This window comes from Hippocampus guttulatus, chromosome 19 (assembly GCF_054856545.1).
Source record: "Hippocampus guttulatus isolate MCC_2025c chromosome 19, RoL_Hgut_1.0, whole genome shotgun sequence".
NCBI classification, from domain to species: domain Eukaryota; kingdom Metazoa; phylum Chordata; class Actinopteri; order Syngnathiformes; family Syngnathidae; genus Hippocampus; species Hippocampus guttulatus.
Window position 1 is genome coordinate 3,914,715 of NC_141279.1, and position 20,117 is coordinate 3,934,831.

At 44.3% G+C, this 20,117-nt stretch overlaps 1 protein-coding gene across 7 annotated transcripts in view; it reads right to left on the reverse strand.

Annotated features, from left to right (window-relative positions):
* Positions 1-20,117, reverse strand: part of rbfox3a (RNA binding fox-1 homolog 3a) — a 220,247-nt gene that overhangs the window by 95,681 nt on the left and 104,449 nt on the right. For all 7 annotated transcript variants that reach the window (XR_015104126.1, XM_086138891.1, XM_086138894.1 and 4 more), the window contains exon 5: positions 11,448-11,569. Coding sequence is in view for 6 of the 7 variants with exons in the window: in XM_086138891.1 (XP_085995017.1) it covers positions 11,448-11,569 (122 nt within the window). In the remaining variant the exon portion in view is untranslated. The remainder of the gene's footprint in view (positions 1-11,447; positions 11,570-20,117) is intronic.

A 20,117-nucleotide genomic window follows, 5' to 3' on the forward strand; every position in this document is an offset into this window, starting at 1 on the left:
CTTGCTCCGTTTAGCCCCGCCCCCTTACCATTTTGCTGCTGCTCCCTCGCTCACAGTCCGCGGTGTTAAAACCTTGGGTAATATCCGTCCCTCCCCGCTGATATCCCTTTGTACTCACGGGAGAAATCCTCGAAATCCCCTCTCTTGCTCACCGTTTAATCTCCTTATCGGCGTGAAGATTACAGCGCGCGGCGGCGAGAAGAACGTGCACCAAAGTGCCGCCAGCGCCCGGTGGAAACTGCGGTATGTGACATAGCCCGACGAAGGATTACAAGCAATCGGGTGAAAGATCGCGCCGGACGCCGCATGCGGTCAACCTGAAAAATTGAAAATTTTCTTGAAAATTCACTAAGGTTGGATGGGCCTGTTAGGCAGACGAACAATCGTTATTTAGCGATTAACCTGAATGGTATTTTCGAATTATTAAGGTCAGAAAAGATGAGCTTTCCAATATGGAAATCACATGGATCAAACAAACAATTAAACGTTAAATGCCTCATTTAAAACCAAGCATGTGGCGCTCACGGCAAAATTAAATTCCTCCAAAAACGCAGGCCAACTGTAACGAAATAAAATAAGCCCAGCCGACTGATTCTCGTTGATAAATCGGAGTGTGTCAAGATGCTCTGGGGTGAGACGTGAAAGCAGGCTACTGACAGCGCGTCCTGCAACTAAAAACACTTGCTCCGAATGCACAAAAGTTATGGCGGAAGCAGATTTATTGATTAGCTAACTTCCAGCCTGGGGAACGATTCTTTTCCCTTTCCGAAAGTCTGTGTTATTGGCATGGTGTTGAAATATTTACGAAAAGAGCTTTGTTATATTTCTGCTACCCTCTCTCTTCTTGTCTTACTCCCCTCGGGGTCTGTCCTGATCCTGCTCTTGTGTGTCTCCAGCAGGTGGCAGAGGAGGGCCTTACCTCCAGTGGGCACACCCGTTGCCAATGTTCTCAATACATTTATTGATTGAGAACATGGCATTTATTTAAGCCATGTATTCTAACGAGAATATTATAATTTTTAGAAATAAAACCACACCTTGTTTCTGATGACCACTTACTCCTACTATGTTACTGTACTTTCGTTTACATCGAAGTTGACAGCAAGTCTGGCAAACGATAGACGTTATGCACTTATTAACTCATTCACTACCAGCCAATTCTGGACCAAGTCTGAAAAGACGTATAAAAACGTCTTTGGGAGTGAATGAGTTAATATTTTCATGCATAGTACATATAATATGAACTGAGATATAGTAACGTTACCAGGCATGAACACAAAAAAAACAACATTTAGTTGAACTAAACAGTTTTGGTTTTTTTTCCCCCACGGTTTGCTCATTGGTGTCATGCACTAAAAACGAAACGTAAAAAATTAAAAGTGGTCGGCCAAATCGAATCCCGGAGTCTTGATTTATAAACACAGCTGTGATCTCTGTGTCGAGCTCTGTGTCCACCTCCGACCAAACAAACGAAATTGAGTCAATTCAACACTGCATTTTTTTTTTCCCGGTGTACTTTTGGTCCGATCTGAAAGATTCCGTCCGAGCTCAAACTCAACCCACAATGTATCCTTCTGTCGTTTGGACGAAATATGAATGCATTCATTTCGGACTTCATGTTGACCACTCTGATCTTCTTAGCTCAAGTCAAGTGCGCATAATTGGGTTTCATCCAAAATTCCCCGAGATTTGGGACGCCCTACCTCTGTCCTGAAGGTAGAACCACTGAAGGGGGTCAAGAATGGTACAAGGAGAAGAAGAGTTGAAAGGAGGTAATCTCTATTCAAGAGGCAGGCACTCATTTCACTGTCTGGGGCTCCAACAGGCCTCCCGCTCCCTCTGCTCCTCTAATCCATGCAGTCCCCTGCTCAGCACACTCAATTATTTATCAGCTCACCGAGGAGAGCGGAGGGGAGGGGAGAAGTAGCTGCGGTTTTCTTCTCAACTCATCGTTGCTGCTCTTTTATTTTTTTCCTCCTGTTGAGCAAGCGGCCATTCCTTCATGTCCGGCATGAATTATTAACACTAATGACCCCGCGGGTACAAACGAGGGGAAGGGAAAACATCCCGGTCATCACCTTTTCCCTTTTTCCCCCCTTTCTGCGTCCCCGGTAAGCACCCGGATCCTGACCTGCCCTACGGAAGCTCGCTACCTCACACAATCTCTTTTTTTTTTTCACAGTTTCCCTGTCTTCACATCCACTCTTGATGTACCTGTTCATTAGTTCCGGCTACTTGCTGTGTTTCTTTTCTTCCGGCCCCCTATTATCACCCTTACATCCTTCGGACGAAAGGTCTTTTGCTCCTTTTGGGAGTCTCTGAGAGGATGGATGGAAGTACTTACACTCTGTTACCACTGTCAGCGATATCCCCAAGGGATCGCTGCAAAACTCGGCCGTGCATTTGGAAGTGTTCACGACCGTACATTTAAACTATGCCTTGTCGCCAACTACTGTATGCTTGTCTCAGTACAATAGGCGTGTATGAAGCTTTGCATGTAAAAGAATTATATGTGTGTGTGTGTGTTCGTGTTTATTTGTCGTGTGTGGCTGAAAGAGAAGGAGGGGGGATGGTGGGGGGGGGGGGGGTCAATAAGGAGTAGTGATGAAGAGGAATTGCTAATGTCAACTGCACTTGCTTGCTTGCCTCAGTATCAAAGGGCCCTGCATGCTTCATATCTGCAGACAGCCAGCAGCAACAGACTCCCCGTCATTAACTGCAGTACGGCACACCGGGCCAAGGGAGATCGAGGGGAGGGAAACACAGTCCAAAAAAAAAAAAAAAAACGGGGGCGTGGGGGGGGGGGGGGGTTAAGATAAAAAAAAGAGTAAAAGAAACAGAAACCAGAACAAGGGATTTGTGTGCGTGACTAACGAAAAAGGATGTTGCTAATTTCGCCGTGAGCGTTCGTGCCTTGAAAGAAATCTGATTTATCGCAATATTTATGTGACTGAAGGAAATCTTGCGCACAGAGTTACAGTTCATTCAACTGCTTATTCCCGTGGTGGAGAGTCCAAAGTTCCCAGTTTCTCTTTAAAATAAATAAATATATATATATATGTATATACATGTATATATTTTTTTGTTTTTTTTAATCGACCTTTTTCTCCTCCCGTCTTCCAAAATAAGAACATTTTCAAAAAATTATCAACGCGCCCACAGATGTGTCGGTGTGAGAAATGAGCACCGTTTGCTGCAAAACAGATGTTCTTTTAGCGTCACTTGGTTCAACGCAGCGTAGCATTGGTGAAGCAGGAGGGAGATTTGGTTCGCCAACGATATTTCGGAACTTCAGATTGATTCAAATTATTTAAGAAAAAACTAAATCAGTAGTCCAGAATTTATTTTTTAAAAAAAATCACGAGTTGTTACATTTAACAATTTATGGCGGTTTAGGGGCGAACACTCAAAGCTAGAGAGCAACCAATAGCGAAGGCCTACGCTGACTCACAATGCAAAGCTCGTATTCGATCAATAAGTCAAAGCCTCAAGGTTTTGCTTCAGCGGTCAAAGGGCTGGAAACAAAAACACTCGCTAGGCCTCCCTCCACTCCAGATAGCCTCACAAATGCGTGCAAAGTGCCTCGAGAGGGCATGTGCTACGTTTGATTGGTTTTTTTTTTTTCCCCACATATGGGGACTACACGTGTTTTTTCAGTGCAGGTCAAAAGAAACCATCTTGTCACAATTCCAGCCAAATCCCCCCCGAATATCACGCCGACACTCAAATTACATGACAGCTACTGCTCCAACTCACACCGGCGCACACACCCTGTGCATTTACTAATCCACAAGATATTTAATAACCCCCGCTAATAGAAGCACGCTTAAACCTGCCTGGAGCCAAACGAAGAAAGAATGTGCATATCGCTTTATGTGCTGAGCTTTTGAAGTTTGATAGTGGGGGGGGCTGGGGGTGCACCCTTCCTTCGAAACGACTTGCTGAGCATCAGCAGACTGAGGTCATGGAAGTGATTTGCGAATGCCTGGTTTTACCGCGACGTTGCTTTGCATTTGAAGAGAACTGAGTCATGTATGCGCTTTCTGTTCAGTCATGTTTTTACAAGAAGAAAAAGTAGCTAGGGGGCACTATTTGGCCTCGGTAGACATACGAAAGCAGTCTTTCGTGCTTGCTAAACAGATCTCAGGAGGTATGCCGATGTTGACGTCATCTCAGGGATAACGTTGGCCACCATTTTGTACGTCTTAAGACAGGGGTGTCAAACTCATTTTAGTCGCGGGCCAATTTGGAGTTACGTCTTCCCTCGGGGGGGCCGTTATGACAGTGAAACCACAAAATTATTCCTTGCACACAACAAATGAACAGATTACTGGTTTTGAAATCAGTCAAGTATAATAGTTTGTTCAATTATTGTTCAAGTGAGTATAAACAGGCTAACAAAATTATTGCAGAATTTATTTTTGTTGTATTTTAAATGTATTTTAATTTTGTTGTTATTTATTGCACGTGACAATTTAACATTTCGGTACAGATTTGAGAAGGTTGACACACATGATTTGCTTTCGCGGGCCACATAAAATGACCTGGCGGGCAGGATCTGGCCCCCGGGCCTTGTGTTTGACATCAGTGTCTTAAGAGGTGTTACGGTTTGGTAAAATTCTGAGCTGGTCATCCACAAGATCATTCCAGCGGTTCCATAATACTGTATTCCCTTTTGCTCTCAAATGTCCATTTTCCAATGACCACACAACATACATCACATTTTGCTTCACTGAAAAAGTATCACACTTTCTAATCATCTATTTAGAACAGATTATTTTCCCCCGCCATCCAGAATCAGCCATTTGATGCCACTATCAACATTCACGCCATCATCCTCCAATTTTGCTTTACAGTCACATCGATATCTTGTCAATGTTCGATGCATATTTCAGATATCCATTTTCTGATTTATTATAGTTTTAAAGTGCTGACATGTGAGCGCAAGGCAATTAAGGAGTCCTGAGTGAGCACGTCAGAGTCTGCTTGCTCCACGGCAGGACATCAGTGCCCGCTTTCCACTCGCAGCAGTTCGTAATGACTTGGTAACCTGAATGTCAAAACCATTTAAAAAGCCCTCTGTGGTGCTCCTGTTTATTACGTAGTAGATAATAAAAGCTTCTCTTATTATTCTAGATCGTGAATACACTCATCTCTTCCATTACTCCCCAATTATAGCAGCAACATTGTACAGGGTGCTCCTCTATGAAAAATATGGTCGCCTATGCCGTAGGATACTTTGGCCTCTAGGTCCTTTTTTTTGTTGTTGTTGAAGGAATAGAACATGTAATATTTTCCAGCAGTCCTCAAGAAATTCTACCACAACTCTTACAAACATGGCCGACATGCCGCAGACACCTTGCACTGAAAATACGCTAGGCCTCTGTACTGTACATACAATATAACGTACAAGTCACTCTCTGGTGAGGAGCGAAATAAATCAAAATAAAATCATTGACTTGTCATCTAGGGTGCTCAAAAAAACAAACTGCCCTATGAATCCTTTAAAACTGCCCCAGCACTCCAAGTGAAAAATGTTAAATTGAAAATACTATCAATCATGGACTCACAATTTTATTTTTACCTCCTTACCACATTCATTCATATCATTACACTGCGCAGAAAGATTTAAATATTCAAATGAGCCTTTCATTAAATACATTTGCCCAACGAGGCCACTTCTCTCAGATTTTTTTATTTTTTTTTGGAGACTTTAAGACGATTAAAGGCGAGGCAATCCGAACGTACCCATCCATGCAAATAACAAGCAGCTGGGAGATTGTCTCCCCCACTTTTCACTCGGTGATTGTCTGCAGTTGCTTGCTGTGCCAGAAGCAGCCGAGTCAGCAGATATACTGTACGAGACCATATGAGCTTCCGTGTTTTGTTCAGTGAGTACAAAGCCACCTCTTTCCGCCAAATCTTAAAAAGTCAGTAAACCAGAAATGATACTTTAGCTGGGAATGTGATCTCACGTATATATCAGCCGATGAAACTTGCCAACTTACATTGGAGCGCGATAACTCAAGACGCACACATCTGTCGCTTGCCGTCTCATGAAATCTTAGGCCACAAATGAAACGGACACAACCGTACAGTGTAGGAGAGCAAACATAGCTTGAGGGCGTAGGTGTCAACACGTCACTAGAAAAATAGTGAATCAGGATCGCGAGGATGTGGCCACGCAACCTCGTTTGAATGTGTGCGAAAGCTCTTCATGAGACAGGAGAAAAATATCAATTCACCACGCACGGGTTTTGATCAACCGGGTGCACAAAGAGCTGTGATTAGAGCGCAGTCAAAGCGAGTCGTGCGCACGATGTTGCATTTCATGTGTGTGTGACCCGCAAGGCCTCGGTACTCACCCAGAAATACATCATCATCTCAGCTGAGAGAGGATGGAAGACCAAAGGATTCAAGACTTGCGCAGAGGCCAGAGCGCTTCTCTTCTCTTTTGGTTTTTTTTTTCTCTTCCTCTCTCTCGGTCAAACTTTGTCTATCCTGTCTTGCGGAGTGCGTCCTACTTCCTCAGTCTTTTCACGTTTTTTTTTTTTCCCGCCTCTCTCTGGGATGTAATTTTTGGCCGCGCCGTCTGCTGACAACCAGTTAATTGCCCCTGTGTTTGTGGATATGTAGCCAAGTTATAAAGTCCCTTTTATGTGTCCCGCCGCCCCTGAAGACGGTCGGTCTCCCCGCTCCCGCCGACTGCGTTGGCTTCGCAGAGTTGCTGCAGAAAACCTCAAGCTGCTTCCTCTCCGCTAAAAACACAGCCTCTTCTTTGCCAAAAGGGGGAAGCAAGGAGGGGGGGGGGAGAAAAACAATACGGAGTGAGGCAAAAAAGGGGGGAAAAGTGCTCTAAGGCGTTGCTACCGTATCTCCCCCCCCCCCCCCCTGCTTTGCCTCTCTTCTATCTCCTCTTCACAACTTTCCAACCTCTTGTCATATCTCTCCACTTTTTCTTTTCGCCCGCCTCCTCCCTCTGCTTCCTATTATCGTCCCGAGCAGCTTCGGTTTCGGCGGCGGTGTTTTACGAGGGAGGCACGTGTGGAGACTTTCTTCTTTTAGTGTTCCCCGGGTGAAGACGGCAGGAGATACAAAGTGGGTGGAGGGGGGTGGGGGGGGGGGGTGGGGATTGGAAGAGTTAACCAGACTGAGCGATAGCATGGGATCTTGCAACAGGGAAGAACAAGTGCAGAGTGGAGGGGTGGGCGGGGTGAGATGGAGAGCGGAAAGATGCAGAAGGGGAGGACGTGAACATGAGCGGATGGGAGGGGGGGGGGGAGGGGGGGAGGACCGAGCCCACATGCTTGCTTTACAGGCTGGACGTAACTTGTTGGAAATTGATGGGAAATTCTTCACACGGTGGAAGAAAGCCACTTGGTGTCTGGTGCATGACTGTAAGCAAAACAATGTTTTAACCTCCCCTCAGTCCACAGTTTAAAACAGAAATATGCCACGTAGGAAATTGTGCTTCAAGGAGGGGGGGGGGGGGGTAGTACCAAGTGTGCTTTCATGTGATGGCTGTGTTTGCAATCAAGCGCAGTGAGACAGACAGGCAGGAGAGAAGGAGGGTGGGTGAGGATTGAAGACTCGCCTGGCTCAGCAACTTTGGCCCTCAACCGCCAACCAGCGACTCTCACGTCACTGTTGCAGTCAATACAACTACTGAGAAAAGCCGCCACACTCACTACGGCGCTGGCTAAAATACTGCCTTGCTCAAAACGTCAACATAAGCGAGACCCCGTTTAAAAAGCGGGCGGGGGGGGGGTGTTGTATAATATACATCTCACCCATCATCAACAACAACAACAACAAACAAACAAAACGTATTCGGCTTCCAACAAGAGTGACAGCAAGTGAGAGAAAAACAAATCTGGCTTTCGGAAGTTTCTTCTTAGCTTCTTGGTTAGGCAAGATAGCTCTGGATCGAGCCTATATCATTTTTTTTTTTTTGTAGTCTTTTGGCATGAAAAAAAAATAATCGCCTTGGATGACAGTGGACAGCAACACACATAAGGGGGCATTGTCAAGGTTAATGCACAAATGTGACGTTAAGATTAATCAATACAAGAGAAAACAAGGTCTGCGCCGTTTTTTTTAAAGCTAACACAATGATTTATAAAAAAATAAAAATAAAAATAAAAATTGACAGGAGGATGCGTGTCCCTGTACACAAACTCAGAATACTGTCATATGCAAAATTTGTAGCGCGGATGAAGAGGTGTAGCGAAGCGGATCGACTCCCTACATTTGATTCCGATTTAAGTCATCGGGACGGCTCATCACCGAAAACCAACGTTTCTGCTTTCAAGTCAAACTTTATTTTTGAACACAGAAGTGCATATTTGCATCGCAACCATACGAGAGATCGAATGAGGGGATTTTCTAACAATACACGATAGATGCGGCAGGTGCACTACACTGCAGATTAATGTGATTATTGAAGTGAGTTGAGAAAAATGCTTCGTTATAACCTACAAATACCATCACGCAATTCTCCATTACACTGTTGCCGATTAAAAAAAAAAAAGAAAAAAAAAAGCACCGACATCAGCATTAGCCATACAGACAACGACTTGATCCAAAAGCTGATGCGGGTGAGGCTCTGATGTGCTGCAGTAAGCGTATTGAGTCCGCCGCTCTGCCTGCTCAGTGTAATGCTCTCTTGATGGCTCATCTTCATTTTGCCGTTTTACAAATTACTGCGGGTCATTTTCTACGCTGGTGAACTGCACCTTTGATCATTAGCAAATTTGAAATTTGAGACTGGCAGTTAGAAGAGAATTTATTCCCAGGGCAGGACATGTTTGATTTTACCCCCCCCCCCCCCCCCCCCCCCCCCCCCAAAAAAGTTGAAATTTAGCCAACATGTTAGTTTCATGTGCTAGGCTATCGTCCGACAATTTTTCTTTTTTTTTTTTGGGAGGACAGTTGTGCCCACTGGGCAGCACATTTCACTCTGGAGCACATTTCACTCTGGAATGCCTTAATAGTATTGCAAGCCAGGAGAATTCTTATTTGACGAAATTCAAGACAAAAACCACCATCGGTAAATTATTTAAAAAAAAAAAAAAGAGGAACTTTGAGGTTATTTGTCAAACCGGATGTATTGATTTTTTCCCAACTCTCTTTAGCCATGTTTCCCGCACCTGTCAGTTTGGACCGGTAAATCCTGATTAGCTTTGCGCTACCGCTAGGGAGTTTAGGTGATATATAAGCACTTAACAGAAACGTCTTTTCAAAAGAACAACACTTAATCTTTGTTGTTTAGTATTCAACTAAGGCTTTAATTTTCCTCTCCGGAAGAAGTCGTGGTAAAGTGCAGAACTTTTATCTTCCGTTGTTAAGCTAGCATGGCGGTAAACTACCTTTGGCCCCATTATGAAGTCTACTATTTTATTTGTTCATCAAACATTGTTTTTAATTGCTTTGTTTGATAATACCGTATTGACTAGTGTCGATTTCGCCCTTAAGCTGTGCTATTGTCTTTTTTTTCTTTTTCTATTTTTTCTTTCAACCTTTTGATTGATATGTGGTCTGGACAGAGCAAACCAGCCTTTCCTCTAAAAATCATCCTCATCCTCCACAACCCAAGGGATAAATGCTATCGATCGACGGCGTTGCTATTTTATTTCATTTTTTTCGCGAACATGGAACAATGCTTAGCGGATTCTATCAAGCTAAGGCTTCAATCACAAATATGTCAAGTGTATAGAAAAGCCATTTCCGGTCTCAAAATAAAATCTCAATTGTGAAGCTGAACGGACAAACCTCTTAAGTGCTCAACAGCTGTTAGCAAGAACTCTAAATTGTATAGATTCTGTGCAACGGTTGAATAAACTCCAACCCATCAATAGTAATAGTCGAGCGCCGTTCTTTGAAAAAGCGTCCAAAAATCACATCGCAACAATAAAGCAATGCAATTGCCGTAGCGTTTCGAAAATTAGAAATAAAATATAGGCAAGGCTTTCATCTCATTTTCTGTAGAACAATCTTTCTAATTTTGAGGTGAGGAATTTGAACAAGTTAGTCGGCTGCATAACACGGCCATCATCGGGCATTATGGCCCGCCGATTTGTTTATTTCTTTATTTTGGTTCTCGTGGTGTAAACAGCCAAGCCGCAAATGGCCAACTGCTCATAACGGTAATGATGATGATCATCATCAGCGATAACAGCAAAGTCTTGAAGCAAAATTACCATTAACGGAGCTGATGCGAGCAGATAATGACCTCGCGCTCCGCTTTGGCGTAACACACCCCAAATCTCTGCAACGCGATGAGAGCTGCAAATTCAAAAGACGACGCCCGGAATCTTGCCGCTCACTTTGAAGATGCGGCTGCGAGACACTCGGCATCAGAAATGCTCTTCGGGATTGGAAGTAGTTGTGTACTACACAGCGGTGTAAATAAAATATGGCCTGTGGAAATATTCTTTTATTTATTTCGACATTCACAGTGGTAAAAATGAACCTGGTAAATTTCGCCTAGCGACAAATCCTACTTGACTTTGACTTGCAAAATATTGCCACAAGGAAAGGTAGCTATGCATCCATCCATTCATTTTTCGAATCCGCTTATCCTCACATGGGTCACGGGTGTGCTGGAGCCTATCCCAGCTGTCTTCGGGCAGTCGGCGGGGGACACCCTGAACCGTTCGCCAACCAATCGCAGGGCACACATAAACAAGCAACCACACACACTCACACTCACATACCGAGGGACAAGTTTTAGTATTCAATCAGCCTGCCATGAATGTTTTTGAAACGTGGGAGGAACCCGGAGTACCCGGAGAAAACCCACACAGGCATGGGGAGAACATCCAAACTCCACATCAGCCGGAATCGAACCCTGCACCTCTGCACTGCGAGTCCGGCCCGCGAACCAGAACCTTGCCGCCCGTAACTCCACATTCCAGTATAAAACTACAAAGACGTTTCCCCGTAAACCACCGTCAGATGACTATCAGAGGAAACAATATGAGATATCTCATAACGCTGCTGCAGCACGTCACACAAACAAGCCAACAACATATATCCTCTGCTGTCTCCCGGGCATGGGGGAAGACAACATCAATATCAATCAACTATAACATTTATCAGCAGCTCAATAAAACACAGCTTTTGCAATCAGCAAGTGACACGCAAGAGATTACAGTCTAATTCAAATTTAATTGAAACACCACCAATATCGCATTAGCGTGCGTCGAGAGGACATCATCCGCTCGTCGAAGGTGACAAAAGCCATGTCAATACACGCGTAAATAAGGAAATGACTCACATTTGAAAAAAAAAAGACGGCTCGTCGCGACCTCTTGACCCTCTTTGAACCCCCCCCCCCCCAAAAAAAACCCCCAGCATAAGCGTTGTGGAGTTCGTGTCAAACTCCAAGCGGAGCAAACAAAGCCAGCAGATGACAGCAGATAAGGAGAAGAAAAATGTGAACTCACCAGTCTGGTGACGAGGGGAACCCCCAAATGCCAGAAGTGTTCGTTGAAGAGCCCACCGTACACCACGTTCCCGAAGAGAGTGATGGTCCCCGGTTTGCACAGACCAGTTCCTGGCTTCGTTTCTGAAAAACAACATTAAAATAAAACTATATATACATATATATTTGTCACCACGGTGTATGGATCGAATTCGTGCAATTTACATATTCAGATTTGTGAGTCGTCAAACATGGACTCAATTCCCTGGACTCTGGAACCGGTGAAATCAAGTTGCATTCTTATTTACGGGCGGGCGGTGAAATTTGTTTTAAAGGCGACTTATGGAAAAGTCAGATTTTAATCATTTGGTATACGCATGTGGTTGGTGGGTCTCTCGAGCGTCTGCCCGGCCATCAAGTGTGAAATTAAACAAGCGCATAAATGTTGAGATCTTACTCTTTCTGAAAACGTGACTGTGAGCAAATTGTTCTGAACTTCCATTTTGTTGTTCTATAATAACAATAATAATAATAATAATAATAATAATAATAATAATAATATGAGCGGCCCGGTAGTCCAGTGGTTAGCACGTCGGCTTCACAGTGCAGAGGTACCGGGTTCGATTCCAGCTCCGGCCTCCCTGTGTGGAGTTTGCATGTTCTCCCCGGGCCTGCGTGGGTTTTCTCCGGGTGCTCCGGTTTCCTCCCACATTCCAAAAAAAACATGCATGTCAGGCTGATTGGACGCTCTAAATTGTCCCTAGGTGTGAGTGTGGGCGTGGATGGTTGTTCGTCTCTGTGTGCCCTGCGATTGGCTGGCAACTGATTCAGGGTGTCCCCCGCCTACTGCCCGGAGATGGCTGGGATAGGCTCCAGCACCCCCCGCGACCCTAGTGAGGATCAAGCGGTTCGGAAAATGGATGGATGGATAATAATATGATCCACAGCTAGGTCAGATTTCGCTGCCGTGACGTGGCTTGGTGATGAAGTCGTGACTCTATTAGTGAAAAACACTTTTTTTTATCTTGATGGTCACTTTTTTTTCATTTTTAAATTTTTTTTTTATTATTTTTTTTTGGGGGTGTATGTCCACATTCTGCACTCCTGCTTCTGCAACACCCGTGAAATTTCTTGCTTGTCTTTTGAATCCCCTTGCCCCAGCCTCGGTAGGCTTGACAATGAAATTTTTACTTGCCATTGGCTCAGCAACTGGAATAAAAGTCCGTTACCTTTATGAGACGGCTGAGGAGGGGGGGAAAAAAAATCCAGCTGTCCTACAAAATGAAACCCCATGTCACTTGCATGCTATTTAGACACTTGGGATTTTTTTTGATGGGCCGCATGTCTTCTGATGCTAGATCTCATCTCACGGATTATCAGCATCAATCTGAACGTCATCGTGACCCCCGCGACCTCTGCCCCTTCAACAACAAACTAGACTCGGGGCAACAATGGAGCTGCTCTCTACAGAACGGAGAAAATATTTTCTCGCGAAGGAAGCCGAGGGCTCTTGGGGGACAATCCTGGAAAACGTGTGGTGGATTTTCCACAGACCTTTACGCCGCTTCTTTTTGCAGCTGTCAGAGTATACGCATAGAACACTGGATGGTTGGATAAATTGGACTGACTAACTTTGTGTACTGCACTTCTCTTACGATTGTCTTTTTTCTTTTTTCCTAGTTACTATTTCTGCTGAAATGATGCAAATCCCCCCCTTATTTGATTTTATCCTTAACTTTCTGGGATTATTTTTCTCGAGCAAGGCAACAGAGGCTAATCCAAGCAGCCTCGTCAAAAGAGTTCAGATTCGAGTCTCGGTTTGGGAATTCAATATTGGCTTTCCATATTCCTCCTGATGCTCGACCTGTAACCTGAAACCAATTCCTTTTCAGATTAAATGAATCTGATCCTGATACAGGATTATGTAACACCTTTCTCCCCCCCCCCCCCGGGGATGCGGATGTCAAAATCATTTTACGGATTAGGGACATCCATCAGTAACGCAACTGAAAGGTTGGAGTTAACAATAAAAAAATGATGAAAGACTTTCGCTCTTTCATAAACCACCGGGAGTCGTCTTCTGCGACATCCATCACAAGTCACCTCCAACCGATGCCACTTTTAATATTAATTTCCGACAATGGGAAATAAATGTTTTGTTTGTTCAAGAAATCCAGTCAGTTTATTTCTGACATGATATCATTTCATTTGTCTGAAGGTTCAGCGCACACGAGCCAACTATTACATAGACGTGCAGATTGTAAATTTATGTCAACGGTGGATGTGAAAAGTCGACACGCATCTGGTTTGAACTCCAGATTGTGTTATATAAAAAAACGATCAAGACAAATCATTCAATACATTTTCCAGCATTAATGTACATCTCTACATAACTCTATAAAAAGAAAATCAAGGGAAGAAGTAAAAAAACTGGGATAGTGAGGTTGCACAAGTGTGCACACCCTATTATTATTGCTAATGAAGAAGATGGAAGAATCCCGTCCATCCAACCATCCATCCATCATCACTTATCCGGGGTTGGGTCATTTCAGGACAAAAATGTTTCACTGTGGCCCCAAATTGATTCACCCGCACACAAAATGCTAATTTTGTGGAAAGTAGCCTATATGACAAGACAATATACAGTATATATATATATATTTATATATAGTAGTGTCCAGCCTACTATAAAATCCTCCAGCAATTTTCCTCTTTGCTATGGAGAGAATCGGATTGAGTTTCTTGTCCTCCACCGAAAGAAGCAGAGCTGGGGCTGTGATGTGCATTCGAAGTGTCTATGATCAATGTGTCCAGCAATAATTCATCCTCATTAGCTGGGCCACCTGTTCAGAATGGACGCGTTCGATCGGTGGGGTGTTCTAACCAAGCAGTCTTGTTGATGTTATGCTGTTTTTGCTCGAGCAAGGTGAGACGACGCCAGCTCCTCACAAGGTCAATGACGGGATTCGAACCCATGACCTCTCAACTTTGAAGTGGATGTGGGGAAGATTTGTGTTCTTTTTTTCTTTTATTCTGGAGCTCCTATACTTTTTGTTCTTCTACTTTCTTCCTTTCATAACTTTGCTGCTGTAAATTGAGAATGTCCTCATTGTGAGACGAATAAAGGTTTTCTTCTTATTATTATTTTTTAATTAAAAACCATCCCCAAAAAAAAGAGCTCCATCAAAAAAAAAAAAAATTCTATCCTAACAACCATTGACCAAACTTGATCATTGCGCTTGTCGTTTGGAGAAACAAAGCGGCAAACCAAACTCCTTCTCCTCATCAAAAAAACAAACAAAATCCCAATCAAGGTTTCACAGCCCATCAAGCCAAGCAGTGGATTTGTCAGCACTGTTACTAATAACTGCAGATGAAAATCGTAAAGGTCAATAAAAACCTACGGATGAGCTGCTGCGGTCCGCCGTTACCAGCCAGTCATCTAGAAACAAATATGACGAGGGCAGCATCTTAGCTCAGTGCGGCAAAGATTTACAAAGCATGTCCACAGAACCCCCCTAACCCCCCCAACCAACCTTGTTCAGGTACTCCAATGCTGTCATGGTTTTGATGAACTCTGTTACTTGTTTGGATCTACTCAAGTAAAACGCGTCAAAAGTTCAAGAAATATTACTCCATACCCAGGGAAGAACCGTTTCATCACCTCCAAGTAAGTTTTCAAGGATTTGTATGCTACCTTGCGGCTTGTTTATTTGACCGCAATCTGAGCTAATTTCAAATCCGGCAGAAATAATAATTTGCGGTATTGACGTTAACTTGTCAATGCGGAACTAAAATCAGTGCTTAACACCCGCGCGGATTAGCTTCCAATCATAAAAGGGCCTTGACAAGGCGTGCGGATGAAGTAATACGATTCAATTACACTCGCCAACCTTCCCTCTGGTACAAGCTCGCGCACTTGCGACGGCGCGAACGGCGGCCCAATAAAACAGCTCTTAATTGGCCTACTCTCGATGCAGAACCTTTATTTGATACATGCTGCACTCAAAAAAAAAAAAAATTAAATCAAGCTCTATAATTTCAGTTGATTGAACCCTTTTGAGGGACAGCGGCTACGACAGCGGACAGCTTATCATGTTATCAGGTTACAGGGTGAACGCAGGACCCCTCGTTTTGATATCAGCGAGAGATTTTCTGCTCAAAGTTCTTTGCCGGATATCAGAAGAGCCTTGCTTGGGATGCCAACTGCCTCCAAGATGGTTTTCGTTTGAGGATGCTAGCAAAGGCTCTCAACAGGGTTGAGGTCAGGGGTGGACTCACCTCACGGGTAAGAAAACATTTTGCGAGGTATTTGGAGAGATCGGATCCACGTGCTTGAACGCACAAATCTCGAGCGCATTGTGAGAAGGCCCGCCGCAGTCTCGTCCGATCTCGTGCTCTGCTGCGTCTGTCTCCACCGCAGAAGACCAAGCGTGGGAGGTGTGAAGAATGTTCTCAAAGAGTATTTTGGATAAGTACAATCCCCCTTGACCTTGATTGACTTTGCCACAGTTTAGCTTCGGGCCTTCAACTCACCTGGCTCCTTGCGATTAAACTTTTGCTTCTTCCCTTGATACTCTCTCGCTTGATTTTCTTGGGACTTTTCTACCTTGGCGCTTCCTCTCTCTCTCCCCAGCCGAACATTTCCATTCTTCTGCCATCTCCTCCTTTCATCTGTTCCCGCTTTCATGGTATTTTCTTTTCGCTTCATTGTCCCCCCCCCCCCGTGTGCTCTCTTGTCATGATTATGGTTGCGCCTCAGTTTCCATTTTTGATACGTATTGGATACGATTCCGCCCTTGATCGGCGTCCTTCACTTTTCTTGCCGTGCACCTTGTGTGTCCTTGTCTTTCATCTCGTCAAACCTCAACCTGCACACTTTCTTCCCCCTTCGCCGTGTGATTTTTCCTTTTCGTGCTCCCGTCAAATATATATATTTTTTTAGTTTCCTCCCCGCAACTTCATCGTCGAATTAAACGACACTTGTCGATCTTGCCCTTTTCTGTTCGTCTCCGACGCCTTTGGAACATCGGCAATCAATTCCGTGGTGACTATGCATCGACTTTTATGCGATGCGTTTAATTCGCCAGACTTCCTGGCATCGTCTCATTATCAAAGCACTTCGTAAGCATCCAATCAGCTGGCTCATTGAGTTCTAAAACGTCGGAGTTTCTGTTCCACTTTGTCCCACGTCTTCTCCCACAATTCCTTCCTTCCCCCCCCCCCCCCCTTGGCTCCTCACCGGAGACAGCTGGTTGGTTAGGTGTGTCTGCCTGTTCCTGTCGGTTTAACCAGCTTGGCTGCCCGGCCGTCGTGGCTTTGCTCCACCACCAACTGCCTTGGGCTCGGCGAGGGCCCCGGAGCGTGGCTCCCTGCCTGCCAATAGGGGCTGTGGTGAGATGCTCGAGAATACATTAGCCTTTGCCAAAGTTCACAGAGGCTCAGGTACGGGAAAGTGGTTGCCTGATGACAGGGTGGGACCGCTCCATCGCAGCAAATTTGGCAAACGGAAAAGCACGGCAAAGTCGCCAAATTCCAAAAATTGGAATTTCAAGCGGCTGCAAGGGTTTTTGGCTTAAGTGTAAATTAACACACATGTACGGTCAGTAGCAACATTTGAGTTTGTGACGCATTCAAAGGCTGTCGGCACGATGATACCTTCAAATGCGTGGCTGTCACCGGTTCCGTGTTTGTCTTATTTTAGTCAAAGCCGGCTGAATAAATTTGCTTTTTTTAAAATTTTTTTTAAAAAGAGTCTTAAGTTGCATGTCGTTTTTGGGGTGGTGCTGTGTTGATGTCACTGTGCAGCGGTCCAGTATATGATTGCATCATAAAAAAAGCCACGTCTGGGAACCCAAGCAAGATGGATTTTTTTTATTTTTATGAAAACTCAATCATTTTTGACAGTGCAAGGATTCCGCCAAGCGAGACAATAATTTCATATGAGCAGTTTTAATTTGATTAGCAGTACAGTACTCGATATAAATCCCACCCAGTATATGGAACTGACGAACTACTGAACAAATGACTGGACATTGGTCAATATGTAATTGATGGAACAATTTTTATTTTTTATTTTTTTGCTGCGTAGAGTTTCTGTTGCTCTGTTCCTGCGTCTCTGCGCTGCACTCTGGCCGAGTGCCCTGCCCAACTCACTAACTCAGCTCCAGCACATGAGAACAAGGATGAGAAAAAAAACAACAGAAAACTGAGCATATATATCCTTTTTTTGTTTCCTTTTAGTTTTAGTTTTAGTTGTAATTTTTAGTAAAACATTATTTTCTTTGGGACTGGTCGACCGCTATCCTGCAATGGATTGTTGTGACACTATACCCCGTCACATATGATCACACGCCCACCAAGAATCCACGGCTACACGGGGCGTTTTTTGTAAAAAGAATGCTTCGTCGGAGCAACAAGCTTGTGCAATTCCACTCTTGCCTCTGTACAAAAGAAACGTGGCTTTCATCCGCTGGTCTTCCGGCCTTGACTTAATTTGCCAAGAGAACCCAAATTGAATGTGGACACGGTATAAGGGCAGATGTGGTTTAAATCCCGTTCTTACATGAGATGGAAAATGGCCTCTGTCAACAGCTGCTTTGCGAAGATTCCCAGCGGGTTGGGGAGGGGCTGCTAGTACAAATTAATTGTGTTGGCTTCTCCTTGTGTTGCCTGTTTATTCCGGGTGCTAAGCCCTACAAAGCCTGCTAACAGTAAAACAATTAGATTAGCATAAATATGGTTCATTATACATGCAGATTTAAAGGCCCTGCGCTTTGCAGCAGGGAGAAAAATCCCCTGAATTATTCACAAAGTACAAATATTGGCCAAATCAGATTGTTAAAAACGCAAAGCAAAAAGGAACTGATTATGGTGTGGTGGCCAGGGAACGCGCCGTATGTTTCCGTCGACGGTGGTTCAATTTTCCTAAACTGCTTACACCATGTTTGTGACACAGGTGCCAATTTTTTTTTTTAAAATGCATGAATATTACACAGAATGAGAAAAAGGGCATTCGGTGATGCAGAAAATCCGAGTCTCAGTCTTTTCGTGTGCCGTGCGTATGTCCCACACTTTCAGCGTTCAAATTGGGAGAAATTACCCAAATAAATTTTATTTTCGTATTTTCCGCACTAAAAGGCGCACCTAAAAGCCTTCCATTTTCTTAAAGGCTCACAGCGCGCCTTAAAATCCGATGCGTCTCGTGTATGGTTATTAAGGTAATATGTCAACCCCAAAATGGCTCCTTGCTAGAGACATGCTTACAACGCAGAGTTCAAACTTAAGGCGATCGGGTCACGCAGTTGAACAGGGAAATCGAGCAGCGGCAAGAGATTTCAATGTTTCCGAGTCAATGTTCTAACTTGTTCAGTGAACTGTGTCGCTGCTTTATTAAATAAGTTTTACTGACATTTGGTCGTTCTTTTGGCCGTTTCTTTGAGCGTAGCTCCATCTAGTGGATGCATTATAGATTGCATCTTATAATGCCATGCACCCAATGTATGAAAAAGAGTTAATAATCCAGTGCGCCTTTTAGTGTAGAAAATACGGTAATTTAGATGAAGCCAATAGGAGAGGAAAAAAAATTACGAGCGAGAGGCCAATGATCACAGCAGTCCAACACTTAAAACACACTCTTTACTCTGTGCGGCATCCGCAATTAACACTAATTATGATGAGAATTAACTTGCCTTTTACCAAATGAGCATTTATTTATATGTCGTGTTAAGTATTCATGTGCTCCACACTTTTTTTTTTTTTTTGTTGCTCATTGTTCCATGAGTAAAGCCAGCTAATTTGTGGGCAAACACATGAACTCAATTGGGTGCGCTTTTGTTTACACATCTGGCCCCCGAGGTCCAACAATGAAACCGATCAATATTGAACACATCCAGCTCGAATATGAGGCAACCCCCCCCCCCCCCCACCACCCCCACAGCCCCGCGTACACACAATTTAGAAGCCAACACAACACAAACACCGACACGCGCGTGCGCGACTTTATACTGCCGATGAGAGCAATAATACACAAGGTCAAGGGAGCCGTAGCTGGAGCGGTTTGGCGATACATACATGTAGTCTGTCTAACGCTTACCCCCAGGGAAATCATTAAATCCATAACACCGGGATGTATGTGCATCATTGGATCCACTGAGTGTGTCATGTACGACTGAGTGTGTGTGTGGGAGTGTGTGTGCGGGTGCATGACTGTATTCAATGTGCAGCGCAGAGGGACCAAGGGGCCACGGCTAGTCATTTCATGCATGAAATGTTCATCCCATTGGTCTTAAAGAGAGAGAAAAATCAACCTTGGAAGGATGCACCGACTGAGGAAACGACGGAGAGGCAGAGCACGGAGAGCTGCGGGGAGGACCGACGAGAGCGGGGTAATGTATTACAAATGGGCTTAATTTGAGATTCCGGGGGTAAAGAAAGAGCAGGTCGCAATTCTCACGTCGGCTTTAAAACCACACTGCAGCAAATAAAAGCTGGCGTCGACTTTCACGCACGTTCCCTTTCGCCTTGCCTGCTTTGCCGAGCCACATTTCTGCATGCGCTCATTCATGCAAAATCTCTCTCTCTCTATTTTTTTTTTCTCTCCAGTACTGCTCCATTACGAGCCGCTCCAAGTGATTGAGGAATTGTCCGGTAATGGTGATGCGGGGCTGCCCTGGGTGCCAGCTGGCTCGCG